The 14,856-nt window shown below is 37.8% G+C and overlaps 1 protein-coding gene across 3 annotated transcripts in view; it reads left to right on the plus strand.

The window, feature by feature from the left end:
- The window catches only part of UBE2E1 (ubiquitin conjugating enzyme E2 E1), a 57,177-nt gene extending 43,791 nt beyond the window's left edge, over positions 1 to 13,386 (plus strand). For all 3 annotated transcript variants that reach the window (XM_030550952.1, XM_030550953.1, XM_030550951.1), the window contains 3 exons: positions 3,629 to 3,761; positions 11,255 to 11,402; positions 12,556 to 13,386. In XM_030550952.1, coding sequence (XP_030406812.1) covers positions 3,629 to 3,761; positions 11,255 to 11,402; positions 12,556 to 12,653 — 379 coding nt within the window. In that variant the 3' untranslated portion in view covers positions 12,654 to 13,386. The remainder of the gene's footprint in view (positions 1 to 3,628; positions 3,762 to 11,254; positions 11,403 to 12,555) is intronic.
- Positions 13,387 to 14,856: the final 1,470 nt, after the last annotated feature.

Genomic DNA, 14,856 nt, shown 5'->3' on the forward strand with positions numbered 1-14,856 from the left:
GAGACAGTTCTGTAAGTTGCATATAAAACCAAATGGTCAAACCATGATGCATTTTTGTGTTTTAATAAAATAAAACAAAGAATTCTGCCATAGAACCGTGGCCTTTTAAGTCCAATCCATTTTAATTTATGTAATAAGTAAAAAAAAAAAAAAAAAAAAATCTTCACTTCAAAATTATTGCTCCTGTTTGCAATTTGTTTGGTGTTCAATTAAAAGTGTTGTCATCACCGTCTAATTTAGCAGCATTGGAGCAGAAATGAATGAGGTTGTTTTGCCTGGGAATACCCAAATTTTTCCAGGGTGGTGTTTGCTTGCATATAGGTTTGATCTGGATCTCTGGAATGGGTAGTCTCTAAAGCATTTTTGTTCCGTCTTGTTTTCCAGAGACATGTAACTCCAAAACAGCTTGGCCAATTTGCTTAATTCAATTCAAAAATAGGGCTCTGGATTTGTGAGAGAGTTAATGGTTGTATTCCTCATGGTCCTAATTGAAATATTTGTTAGTTTTCCATGGGCTACTGAAATTAATTGTGGCTAATGAAATTCTTTCTCAGGCCATCCTGTCAAGTTGACCTAAGGTGGTTGGTGGCATTTTAAGTGACATCCATAAATTGATTAACCCTTAGAATAAGGGCAGTGCCCAGTGGCAGAAATTTAGGCACATGGAGGATTTTAAGAGTGAAATTTAACCGTAGGATTTAGATGCCTCCAGGGTTAGACAGCAGCCAGCAGGGGTTTTGAGGATCTCAGTGATGCATGAATATTGGACATATGTAGCATTAGACACTTAGTCCTTTTGTTGATCTGGGCCTCAGTCTTTTAACACCCCCCAACCTCCACAAAACTCTCCCCCCAAAAGTTCTGGAGGTAGAGGGTTATTGGCTCTTGGATTAATACAGTACGTTGTAGCTATTTGTAGTGGAATCAGTTTATATTATTTAAATTGTCTTCAGAAGGGCCAAGTGGTTTGACAACTGCTAATGTTGCATCCATCTGTTATAGTCACTTGAGTAAGCAGTGGCACAGATTATTGACGTATCAGTTGTGCCTGTGCACCATATATCTACATATTGATGTGTTCTTTTTAACAGATAATTGCGAAGGATTTTAAGCATAAATGTAATCCCTCACCTTTGACTTCTTTCGTATCTTCACTGAAGTTAATGCCACTGCCCTGAACTACATTCAAGTACCATCACTTTTCTAATAAGCACTTGGGTATTGAGCCACTTGATAGTACCTAATCCTATTTAAACCCAAGTAATGTTGCTTCTGTAACTGACTTGCATCTCCCCCTTTCAGTCTTTTCTTTATAAGAAATCAATTATGCTATTTAAAAATTGAAATCTGTCAGCTATTTCATACTGTTAATTGAAATGAAAGGTTTGAAAGGTAATCTACATGCATCACTTTTTAATAAAATATTGGGGAAATGTCTACTAATGTTTTACAAAGATGTGATATTATTTTTCCAAACCTCTATTAATATACTTCTCCCATCTGTGGAAATGAAAGCACCTTGCATGCATTAATAACTAATTGGAAGCTTAATAGGGTATAAGACATTTCTAAGACTCTTATGAATAATATTTTTGAAGTCATCGGGTTTTTATTGAATAATAATTTTAAGTCATTGAGGTGTGTTTTTTTGTATTGACAGTTCTTTGGGTTTAAACTAGAAATGAAATGCAAAATAAAATACTGAAATATTTCTCAAAAGCTCAGAGGGCCTTATTCAATATGCAGATCATGTTGCTTCCCACTTTCACACCTCCACCCCCCGTAAAATACTCCCAGTTGACAGTTCTTACTTTGTAAATTTCAGCAGTAAATTGGTATTTACAAATTGCAAGGACCTGTTCCATGCACTACTTCCATCTTAAGGGGGTTGGCTTGTGCAACTTGGAGTAATGATAGTGTTTCAATACCACTCCAAGAAGTAATTTATTGGAGAAGTGGCTAAGGGCACCCGAGAGTGTCCTTTTCAATAACTGTGCACAGTTAAGCTGGTGCCTGTCACTAGGCAGGGCTTCTTGTAGAAATACAGTTGTGTCACAGCCCATTACACATCCAGTAGCTGTAGAGCTAAGCATCCAGATATACAGACCTGTATGGGACAAAGAGAAATAATTAGGGAGGAGAGGGATATCATGAGTCTTTAGGGTACAGTGGATTTTACCTTACATTAGTGTTTTTGTTCGAAGCCTCTTTTCACAAGCTGTGTGAAGCTTTGGGTTTGGATGAGAGAGATATTTACCAATGTACAGTGTGTAATTTTTGTGCTAGTTTTCAGAACTTTACATATTGGGGAGGATGTGGGGAGACATGCAAAGAAATCTTCTAGTACGGGTCTTGCTATTAAAATTAATCGTTAAAGTACCATGGGCATTTATTGGATTTGGAACCTAAAGATGAGATAATAGAGTTATTCAATACACACTTCCTTCTCCTCCCTTTGCTTAACCATACATAGAGGAACATATTCACCAGCAGAACAAAGAGCAGAAAGCAATCCATCATCCTTGGGTGTGGGAGCTTTACGATGTGATCTAAAATTATTTGTATATATTTATTTCTATTTATAACACTACTAATAAGCACCCATCAATTACTCTGGATCCCTTCACATTATCATGTGCATATTGAATGCATTTGATGCGTTCCACCTCTAATACTAATGCCCCATAATTATTATAATGAATAAAAGACCTTTAATTTATCCCTCCACCCACAGCAGTGCTAGGAGAAAAAGGTGGTCTTTGAGGTGTGTTTGGAATATTAAATCCAAGATTTAACCAAGATTTTATGTGAATTTGCAAAATCAGCTCTGTAAAATGGGCCCCAACATTAGGAAAAACCCATATCATTGCTTCATTTTAGAAACCATTTTGCAAAAAATGTACTGTGGCCAAGTGGGAAAAAGTTTGACACTGTAAAGCATCATGATGTAGTGTTGATCCACTCAATTAAAGCTAATGAATTACTACTGTTCAGTAATAATGTAGGAAATGTAAATAATATCTCCTGTTGATCACATTAAACTTAAAAAAAATCCTCATGTACTGATTAATCTTTTTTCACACTCTAATCTGTTTAATGAAGTACCAGGAAGCAAGTTTCCAATTTTAATATGGTCTCTGAGGATTAGCTTTGGGAACCCTGTAATAAAGCTGTACTAAGCAGCCCTTTCTAAAATACAAAATTTTGCTCTTTGAAGTTGTGTAGTGTACTTAACTACTGATGCTTCTTGTTGCACTGAACTGATGCTACCTGAAGGGGTGTGCATTTTGTGTGTGTTTGTAAGGACAAATGGGAAAGGTGGTGGTACTTCCAAACATCCAGATCAACAGAACAGGATTTAAAGACACAGAAAATCATTTCCTCTCCTTCTCCAGATCCTTGCCATACAGTGTGCGCCACGTAGTCTTAACCATGGCACAGATATCCAGGTATAAGACTGTAGATTGCTTGTTTCTAAGCTTCATTATTTTTTATTACTGTTCTGACCTCTACATTGTGTATTAAATATCACATTGTTGAGATTCAGCTGTTTTTTTCAATCTATGGGATCATATTTATTCAATTTTTTTTTTATCTCCTAAATGTGTGTATCCTTTTTATTGTACAGCGCTGGCCCCAAAGGCGATAATATCTATGAATGGAGATCAACTATTCTAGGACCTCCAGGCTCAGTATATGAGGGTGGAGTTTTCTTCCTTGATATCACATTTACACCAGAATATCCCTTCAAGCCTCCAAAGGTAAGAGAGACAGCCTAACACTTTGCTACCCAGTGATCTGTAGGATGTTTGCAGAACTCAATGTTCATGGGACACAGTCAATTTGAAATCAAGTTGATTTAAGAAAATGAGTTAAACCTGGTTTCAAGAACCACACCTGGAATCTCCCACCCAATTTTGGTTGGCTTGATTTTTTGGTCACCATTTTTCTGTTTTCTTTTAAATATTTTTCCATTTCCCTTTTGTTGCACAAACATGGGAAGCTGACTTACTACATAGGTGAAACTATGAAACTGAGTAAATGAAAAGTGCTCTGAAATATAGGAAGAAAACAAACTGGAAAAAGAGGCAAATATTTCTTTCTCTCATCTCTTTCAGTTACAGTAAACTTTAAGGTGTGTTTTGTAACAACAGTAGGTTAAAAGATTTCAAGCAGAAGTATGGTTTTTAAGTGTCACTGTTCTTTTAGGGACTTGCTAATAGTTGATTTAGGTGTATAATATCAATTTCTTAGTAGTGCTTTTCTGGATTCTGGATGCAAGTTATATTTTGGAAGTTTGTTGTATTCTGTGCTGTTGGGTTCTATCACAAATCCAATACTAATGTAAGTAGATGTAGCTTTATGGTTCACACATTTAGGCCAATATGTTTGGGGATACTTTAGGACAGTCTCTTAAGACAGGAAATTGCCTAACAAGGTTGCCTAAGGGTGGTTCCAGGTTTCATTGCTTTCGTATTTTTTTGTTGGAGGTGATGGTCGCAAGGAGAAGCTTAAGAGGATGTCAGCTGGGAATGGATATATTCATCAATGTTTCTTTCCAATTGCTTCACCTTTGGCAGAAGTATGTTGCCATGAGAATCCTATACCCTACGGTGCCAAAGTTTTGGTTGCCATTTCATTGGCGCTTTAGCTTGTCTATCTCAAAACAGGAAGAGCATGTCCCATTAATCTGCATGAATGGGTCTGAGGCTACAGACATGCAAGTTTTTAAAAATGAAAGTTGTTTAAAGTTCTGACTTATAATAAGCCACTCAGTGCAAGAAACTTACAAAAAAGCCTATGACAGTGGCCAAAGTGTCTAGTCTTAGTATGTATAATGTAAATCATTTGTATTTATGAAGCACATTACATATTTAGAGTTCTGTGTTAACATTAATCCTCACACTGTTCCTGCAAGATAGAACTATTATCCCCATTTTGCAAGTGGAAGAGATTGAAATACAGAGAGAATGATTCAGGCTCTGATTAGCCAGGCAAATGCTTAAGTGCTTTCCTGAATTAGGGCCTAAGTGAATTGCCCAAGGCCACCCAGAAAGTGACAGAGCCAAGATTAGAATTGAAGAGCTTTTGGCACTTAAACTGTACTTTGTCCTCAAGGTTGCTGCTACTCTTCTGCAATATTACACCATACATTTTCTCTGGTTCCCAAGAGTACCATTACGGTAAGGCTGCATTTTATTTGTGTGGAGGTGAAAATAGTAGCTTAGGTTGACCCGATCTGTGCTTTGATCTTTTTTGTATTAATAACCTCTAACCACTTTCTTCCCCCCAATCTCACTTTGCTGGTTATATCTATTACCTTATCCTACCACTTATCTTGGTGAGTCACGGGACCAGCTTCTTTGTATCCTTTTTTTTTCTAATGCAACAGTGGTTTCACATCAACTCAGTGACCAAGACGGAGCTCATTCAAGTGCGACCTTTCCAGAGGGGGGTCCAGTTTCATGATATTGTCTGCTCTTCTTCCATATGGATTAGTGTTCTGTTGGCTTCAAATCTCTCTCTCTATTGTCTTAATAGCTCAGTGTTTTCCAGATGTGATTTGATTTTGTTAATATTGTGTTGATTTTTCACCATTGTAATCACTCCAGCATTTGTAACAAACTTTTACTTTACTTTACTAGAGCTGTCAAGCAATTAAAAAAATTAATCGTGATTAATTGCGCAGTTAAACAATACCATTTATTTAAATATTTTTGGATGTTTTCTACATTTTCAAATATATTGATTTCAATTACAACACAGAATACAAAGTGTACAGTGCTTACTTTATATTTTTATTACAAATATTTACACTGTAAAAAACAAAAGAAATAATATTTTTCAATTCACCTCAGACTGCAATCTCTTTATCATGAATGTTGAACTTACAAATGTAGAATTATGTAGAAAAAAAATCTGCATTCAAAAATAAAACAATGTAAAACATTAAATCCTACAAGTCCACTCAGTCCTACTTCTTGTTCAACCAATCGCTAAGACAAACAAGTTTGTTTACATTTACTGAAGATACTTTTGCCTGTTTCTTATTTACAGTGTCACCTGAAAGTGAGAACATGCGTTCGGATGACACTGTTGTAGCTGGCATCACGAGATATTTATATGCCAGATGCACTAAAGATTCAATGTCCCTTCATGCTTCAGCCACCATTCAAGAGGACATGCTTGCATGCTGATGGTGGGCTCTGCTCGATAACAGTCTAAAGCAGAGCAGTCTGATCCATGTTCATTTTCATCATCTGAGCCAGATGCCACCAGCAAAAGGTAGATTTTTGGTGGTTTGGGTTCTGTAGTTTCCGCATCTGAGTGTTGCTCTTTTCAGACTTCTGCAAGCATGCTCCACACCTCATCCCTCTCAGGTTTTGGAAGGTATTTCAGATTCTTAAATCTTGTGTCAAGTGCTGTAGCTATTTTTAGAAATCTCACATTGGTACCTTCTTTGCGTTTTGTCAAATCTGCTGTGAAAGTGTTCTTAAAATGAACGTGTGCTGGGTCATCATCTGAGACTGCTATAACATGAAATAGATGCCAGAATGTGGGTAAAACAGAGCAGGAGACGTACAGTTCTCCCCCAAGGAGTTCAGTCCCAAATTTAATTAACGCATTATTTTTTTAACGAGCATCATCAGCAGGGAAGCATGTCCTCTGGAATGGTGGCCGAAGCATGAAGAGGCATGTGAAAGTTTAGCGTATCTGGCATGTAAATACCTTGCAACATTGACTACAAAAGTGCCATGCAAATGCCCGTTCTCATTTTCAGGTGACATTGTAAATAAGAAACAGGCAGAAGTATCTCCCATAAATATAAACAAACTTGTTTGTCTTAGCAATTGGCTTAACAAGAAGTAGGACTGAGTGGACTTGTAGGCTCTAAAGTTTTACATTGTTTTATTTTTGAATGCAGTTATGTAACAAAAAAAAATCTACATTTGTAAGTTATACTTCCACGATAAAGAGATTGCACTATAGTACTTGTATGTGGTGAATTCAAAAATACTATTTATTTTATCATTTTTACAGTGCAAATAATAAAAAAGAATAGAGTGAGCACTGTATACTTTGCATTCTGTGTTGTAATACAATATCAATCTATTTGAAAATGTAGAAAAACATCCAAAAATACCAATTGAAATTTATTAAATATTCTATTGTTTAACAGTGCAATTAATTGCGGTTAATTTTTTTGAGTTAATCGCATGAGTTAACTGTCACTAATCGACAGCCCTACGTTAAACATTTGTACTTTTTTTTTCAGATTTTATTTTTATGTTCTCCATGTGACTGGCTTTTGTATCATCAACAAAAATTGTAAATGATGAACAGCTGGTCTATATGTGCATTAAAAACATCAGAGGTTTGATTTTCTACTTAAGTGGAAATCACTTAAATCCTTTCCTCATTACCTCAATTAGGCAGAGCTCCTCTAACTAGAAAACAGTCACTTCGATTAAATATTTGTAAATTTTGGCCAGTCTATACCATTGATGATGATTTTTTTCTTGTCCTTACATTAACAAACATGGCTTATGCTTTAATTCCAGATAGTAACTTACTGGACTGAAAATCTGTCTGAAAAAGTTGTTTTCTCAGGTTACCTAATTTTCATCTCCTGTGCTCTGAGCCAGTGTGCATTGGCAAATTGGAATGCTTGAACATTCCATGAATTTGGTCTTTAGTTCATCAACCTGGAAATACTCATGCTTCCTTTTTGAAAAGTTTTATGCTGCCTTTTAACAAATTGCTTTCTGAAAGCTGATGAGGTACTAATTTTGGAAAATCAGAGCTGAAGGTCAAAATAGTGAAATATTAAACCAACAGTGGGATGGAATTGCAGGCTGCTTATGAGCCAGTAGTGGAGTCTTGCCTGGGAACTGTACGTGCCATGGACTTCCATTCTTCCTCGCCCGCCCCTATCCTGAATGGAGCTATCTGTTCTGTCAGTTGCTGTTATCACCACGTGAGGTCACCCATCTGCTTGGCCTGATCCACATAGACTAGGAAGCATTCATTGGGGTATATGAAGCAAAGAAACAGATGTCTTTTTGGTTTCTGTATATGGTACCTTTAAAGTTCTCTGATGTGCAGAGATCAGCAGCTGGTTTTGTTCTCAGTTGCTGTTGCCTGTTACAGAGGAGAGAGAGATGTGGTGCTCTCTCCTGGAGATTATTTTGTTACTTCCATACATAATATGCAAAAGCACGTACTTTTGTTTAATTGAAAATCAAAGTAATTTATAAAGAACAAAGTGTAATGTCTCCAGGAGAGAGCGTAGTGTGGGGGTGTCTCTTGTGTCACAGGCTACCATGCCTCTGAGAATAAAAAGAGCTGCAGCACTCTGCATAGCAGGTGAGTTCTTGGAGACTGAGGCCATGGCTACACTGGCGCTTACAGCACTGCAACTTTCGTGCTCAGGGTTGTGAAAAAACACACCGAGCGCTACAAGATACAGTGCTGTAAAGCCTCAGTGTAATCAGTGCCCCGTGCTCCCAGCGCCGCAAGCTACACCCCTAGAGGATGTGGAGTACGTGCAGCGCTGGGAAAGCTCTCTCCCAGTGCTGGCGCTGCGACCACACTCACACTTCAAAGCGCTGCGGCAGCGCTGCCCCGGCAGCGCTTTCAAGTTTGAAGTGTAGCCATACCCTTAAAGATTCATTACTCAGCAAACTAGAAGCATTAGTTTTGTAGTTATACATGCCACACCCCTGCTAGTGCTCCTACTCAGAAACTGAGTGAGAGGGAGGGGCACGGACAGTGTTTTTTCGCATTGCTGAATGCTAGAAGGATCCAGGAACGCAGCAGAACAGCTACGAGGGAGGACAGACGAGTTTAACGTGTGGGCCAGTCTAATCCCAGAAAAAACACTGATGCATTCTTCTTATGCCACACGCCTACTGAATGTGCAAGTCACAACTACCCTTGTTACCAATAAACAGACAACAAGAGTCATGGGCATGGACAGGTGGCAAATTCTGAGGATTTAGGGCATGATCTGACAGCTCTTACTCAGGTGAACAGTTACAATTCATGCAAGTAGTTCCATTGACTTCAGTGGGACCACACACATCAGGGAGGGTTGCAGGATAGAGTTATTGTTCTCCAAAACATAGAGTTGGGACATATTTAAATATGTTTCTTTTTAATGTGAAGACATAGGCCATGTTTAGCCTAGGTGCCTAAAATTAGGCTCCAAAGTGCGTACTTAAGAATCTAAATAAAAGTGGACTGAATTTTCAGAAGTGCTGAGCTCTTTGAAGTCAATGGAAGCTACAGTTGTGCTGCCCCTTTGGAAATCTGGCTGCTCTTCATGGATTTAAGAACCTAATGTGAGAGAAATCGGAGCATCTGGTATTAAAGCATGAGCCATATTTGCTATTCTGTAAGAAGGGAAGAAGAAACATTGGTTCTCATACTGACTTTAGGCACCAAGTTTGAAAACTCTGACCGTGGCTTTGGTAACATGAATTAATGCACTGTTGATTTTGAGTCTGCAGCCAGACCCCTGGAAATGGTATTGACTTGCTGTGTGGCCTTGGACAGGTCACTTGAACTTTCATTTCCTCATCTTGAAAATGGAAATTGTGGTGATTACATAAATTCTATGAATTTAAGTGGAATGAATAGGGAAGAGTTATGGCTGCTAGTTAATACAAGAGGGGAAAGCAGTATCGCAAACCCCAGACATTCAAAAATCAGAAGTTAAGCCCCAACATCACAAGATTGGTTTAAAAATTATGATTCTTTTAATTAAAAATGTGGGATTCCTTAATTTGCCTTTGACTTTTAGGGTACACTTAAGTCACATTTCCAAGCTTTTCTCTGCAATCATAAGGTCTAGGAACCTTTTAAATTATTTTATATGAACATTAGAATTCTCACAATCACTTAATCTCCAGAAGCAAAACTGCAAATATCACAAGATTTACAATAAAATCATGAGATTTGGGAACTCTGAAGAAAGGAGGCTTTTGAAAAGCAGTCTTCACCTCTGGACTACTCTCAAATACAATACAACTTTGACATATTAGTTAACCAGAAGCTATCATTTGGTGGCTATTTGAAATTAATTTGGTCATTACCTTGCCATGCTGAACAGACAGGTGTCCATATCTCTCACACCACCACAGCAGTACTCACCATGATGATAGTTAGGGCCCTTAGTATTGAGACTGGTTTTGAAATGGAGTGGAGACAACCATCCTGCTGACCCTAGAATTGGTTCCTCTGGGTCCAGATTGAAGAAGTGCAGGAAGGTTTTCTACTGCTTTGGTTTCATTATTTTACCTGTTCTGAGTTTTTCCACAGTCTAGAATTCTAAGGGAGCTGCAAAAGCCCCTCACTGCAGCAGCCATCCCAAGAGTGAAGGCCTGCCTTCTTCTGACACTAGGGATTCCATGGGAATCTGCTACAGATATTGGTTGATGTGCTGTGGAGCTCTGCGGCCTTTTGATAGACAGGAGACTTCAATTTTCAACGTTGCACCTTACTATACAGTCCGTTTATGTTGCCGGGGGGGGGGGGGGGGAATCTAGTCTCATGATTTAACTGAAATATGATTTGCATTAGAAAAGGAGAGAATTGTGCAACAAAAATAAAACAAAAGAAATGTTCCATTAACAGTAAGTGATTTTTGTGGGAAATTTAGCATGGAGAGAAATTTAGCAGGTTGATCTTATGGTGCTTGAGAAGCATATGGAATTCAGTTTTATCTGTACACTTTGTACAGATGTAAAGTATAGCTCATTATTTCTAATTTTCATTTAAAGTAAATACTTCATCGTCTGTTAAATTTAAGCTACGTGAATTGAACTATTATTTCACACTTTTCTTCTACAAATGAAATATAACCACTGTTTAACTTGTTGCATAAAGCAATATGGAAAACACAAAAGAAAGATCAGTACAATAGTAATCTGCTTGTTTTAAAAGTGGATTTAAAACTGTTGTAATACAACTAATTGACACCAGGGCGCAGCAGCACACTGGGAATCTAAAAAAAGCCACCCAGTTTTTTACTGATTATTCTGATAGGAAAGATATTAAATGGCACTCTATAAATGTATACTAAAGCTGAATTAGGTGTAAAAAATAACTTTACATCTTAGCCTTGCATAGCTGGAATTACTTTTAATCTGAATTAAATGTTGGGTTCTCTTTCCTTTTTCTGTAAAGTCAAACTTATGACTATGTAGTGTGACATGTTAGCAAACAGTCTTGTAATTTGTGGTTTTTCTAGGTTACGTTTCGGACAAGAATCTATCACTGTAATATTAACAGCCAAGGAGTGATCTGCCTTGACATTTTAAAAGACAACTGGAGTCCAGCATTAACCATTTCTAAAGTTCTCCTCTCCATCTGCTCACTTCTTACAGACTGCAACCCTGGTAAGTCTCTCATACCTAACAACAGATAACATCTCTGTTGATATGGATCATCTGACATTTTAGTAACTTACGCCCTGATCCTCCATCATTAAAGTCAAAAGGAGCTTTACCATGACTTCAATGAACATCAGATCAGCTCTTGGAGAAGAGAATCTCTGTGTCCCTACAAGATAGCCCAAGCTTTCTGTTGTCTTTGAGGGATAATAGAAGTTGTTCTGATATTCTGTATATGTCTGTAGTCTATCCGTTCTTAAGCTGCACTGCAAAGAAAGCAGCAACCAGAAAAATCCCAGACAATCATCCTGTAGATTGAATTTCCAGCTAAAAAGAAAGTGGTGTTTTAAAACCATATTCATTTGGGGGTCTGCACCATCTGAAATTCTAGTGATTTGGTAATAGACTAGATGTATTTAAAAATTACCACCACAAACAAGGCTGAGAAGATAACAAGCTGGAAGTTTTCCTGGAAGCTCCAGTTCAACTTTACAGTAAATTATTTAAGAATAAACTTCCCGCCACCATATTTATATATAATTCTCTTAAGAATTGTTTTAGTACATATAGTACTTCCCTTCTGTGTCCAGCTTAGTTAACTAAGTATATCTCGGTAATATAAAATAAGCAAAACTTGTAGAAATTCTTCTAACTTTTATAGAAGTAGAGTAGCTAAGGTGTTGTGCTATGTGTACTTCACCAAAAACACCTGATCTAATCTTTTCACGGAAGCCAGATTTATATTATAGGTGCACTTAGAGTCTGAGACATGCATACAGCCTTAGAAATGGTAAAGGAAATTGAAGCACACAGATCCGGTAAAGTCCCCAATATAACCTACAAAGATGGCAAAGCATAAGTCTCTGATTTTTGTCTTTTTACCTCCTTAAAACTTGAATTAGTGAATCCTTCCCCCCTCCACATTGAGCAATCACTTATAAAGCACCATAAATTTACATGTACAAATTAAGACTTGTTCTCTACTTGGAAAGTCTAATAATCTATGTACTATAAAATGGGTCAGTATTCTATCATGTACTTCCCTGCCCCCATGAATGCTTTTGGGTAACGCATCAGACTACTTCTCAACTTTTTCTTTTATGTTTTTCCCAGTTCTCTTAACTAAAATGAGCAGGAACTTTTTTTTTTTTCTTTTCAGCTGATCCCCTGGTTGGAAGTATTGCCACTCAGTATATGACTAACAGAGCAGAGCATGACAGAATGGCCAGACAGTGGACCAAAAGATATGCTACATAAAATGGATTTTTGTCAAACTCTTGCATTATTTGTCTGTGATGGAAAGAGCTGCTTATTGATTTTGAAGTGGGGGGAGGGAGGGTGCTGGTAAAGAGTAGGGTATTTCTATAACAGATTTTATTCAGTCTTTTATTTCCTAAGATTTTGTTGTTGTAACTTAAGGTATCTTGCTACAGTAGACAGCTAGAATTGGGAATAGCATATTTTAAGACTGTCATTAGTTCAGCAATATTAGCTCACATATAGTACCAAGAAGAATGTAAACGTAAACATTTTTTTGGTTCAGTTGCTTGCAATATGTAAAAGATAAAACAGCTTAATTTTGAACAGGTACATATGTGGACATTTATGTAAAGGTCCTTTGAAGACTCTACACACTGGGTTTTTAGTTTTTGTTTTTGTAAAAGATGTTGGGATTTTTTTTTCCCCTTGGGAGGGTGTGCTGGTATTTAACAATTCCTTTTTAAAGACTCATCTCATGATGTGTAATATGGAGGAGTGGATATATGGCCTCATATAGGAAATGAGAAGTAGTTAATGTATTATTTTATATGCCAATCTACCTTTGTGAAAAGAATAAAGGTTTTAATCAGAATTTATGGCAACCTGTAGTGAAATACCTTAAGCTGTTTAACTGTAAGGCGTGGAATAGGAGTCACTCAGTGGATTGGTTGTATGTTGTGGGCTACTTAAGTCTGCATTTGTTACTGTGCTAATAAAAATATGTAAAAAATGACTCCTGCTTAGTGACCTGCTTTGTTGTTTTGCTGAAATAGCTTCTTCCCAATACATTTTGATGAAAGACCTATATTCAGTATCCACTATTTTTCCTTGTAAGCTAACTGCTGTCTGAAAGCATTCAGGGAAGAATTCCCTGCACTGATTTATCAGTGGCAGTAAACTTGCCTAGATGGGTGCTTTGTAGTAAGCAGCTCCTACAGTTTCCATTTTTAAAGGCTTTTCTACATTAGTGTGTACCTGCTGATACCACAGGAATAGACACACAGGGTGGGAGAGGTGATATCTTTTATGGGACCAACATCTGCTGGTGAGAGAGACAAGCTTTTGAGTTTACACAGAGCTCTTCAGGTCAGCTGCAACATAGGAATAGTCCAGCTGAGTACAGTAGAACCCAGGAATAGTCCAGCTGAGTACAGTAGAACCTGAAGGGATCTACATAGCATCCCTGTCCCAGCACATTGCTGAACATTCCATGCTTCTTACCTTCAAGGTTAACTGCTCCCAAACTGGTTTTGAAGTGCTATCCATTAGCTAAAACTGCAGCGAATGCAGCTGGAACAGTGTCAGACTAAGGATGAACTGCAGGCGAGAGACCGAGGGGAATGTCTGTCACAACTGTAATGAGAGCAAGCTGTACTTCCAGTTGAAGGAGGAGAAGGAATGGCATAAAAGAGCTGGGCAAAACACAACTCATATGAAAAGTGGGGAAGACTGATTCTAACCTGCTGCAAAGCTATTTCCTGATAATGGCACTTGTACAGCCAAGTAAGAGATAGCTCCCTTACAGCTAGATTGTCTCTAAGTGATCAGTCTTTGAGAGGTATTGAATCAATGGTAAAGCAAAGAACAGAACACACTAGCTACGCCTCAGTCCATCCCCTCCCCACTGTCGTCACTGAATCACACTACAGCAATAGTTCACTGCCCACTGAAACTTACTAATCCTGTAGAAAGCTGTATGTATATGTAAGTTTCACTCAGACACAACACCAGCTGCTCCAAATTGTTTGAGGGCTGCAACTAGATCAGTTATTTTACTGCAAGGGACTGTAGTGCTTAGAATTACACTAAGCGTGAGTGTATAAAAAGTAGTAGGATAGACCTGTAAAGAAAAGGTCTTTTTTCCTTTCTAAAAGCCCCAGACAATGCCAGTATCTAGTCCAGGGGTCGGCAATCTTTCAGAAGTGGTGTGCTGAGTCTTCATTTATTCACTGTAATTTAAGGTTTCATGTGCCGGTAATACATTTTAACATTTTTAGAAGGTCTCTTTCTCTAAGTCTATAATATATAACTAAACTATTGTCGTATGTAAAGTAAATAAGGTTTTTTAAATGTTTAAAAAGCTTCATTTAAAATTAAATTAAAATGCAGAGCCCCCAGACTGGTGGCCAGGAGCCGGGCAGTGTGAGTGCCACTGAAAATCAGCTCGCATGCCGCCTTCGGCACACATGCCATAGGTTGC

The sequence above is a fragment of the Gopherus evgoodei genome, chromosome 2, assembly GCF_007399415.2.
Source record: "Gopherus evgoodei ecotype Sinaloan lineage chromosome 2, rGopEvg1_v1.p, whole genome shotgun sequence".
Taxonomy (NCBI): Eukaryota; Metazoa; Chordata; order Testudines; family Testudinidae; genus Gopherus; species Gopherus evgoodei.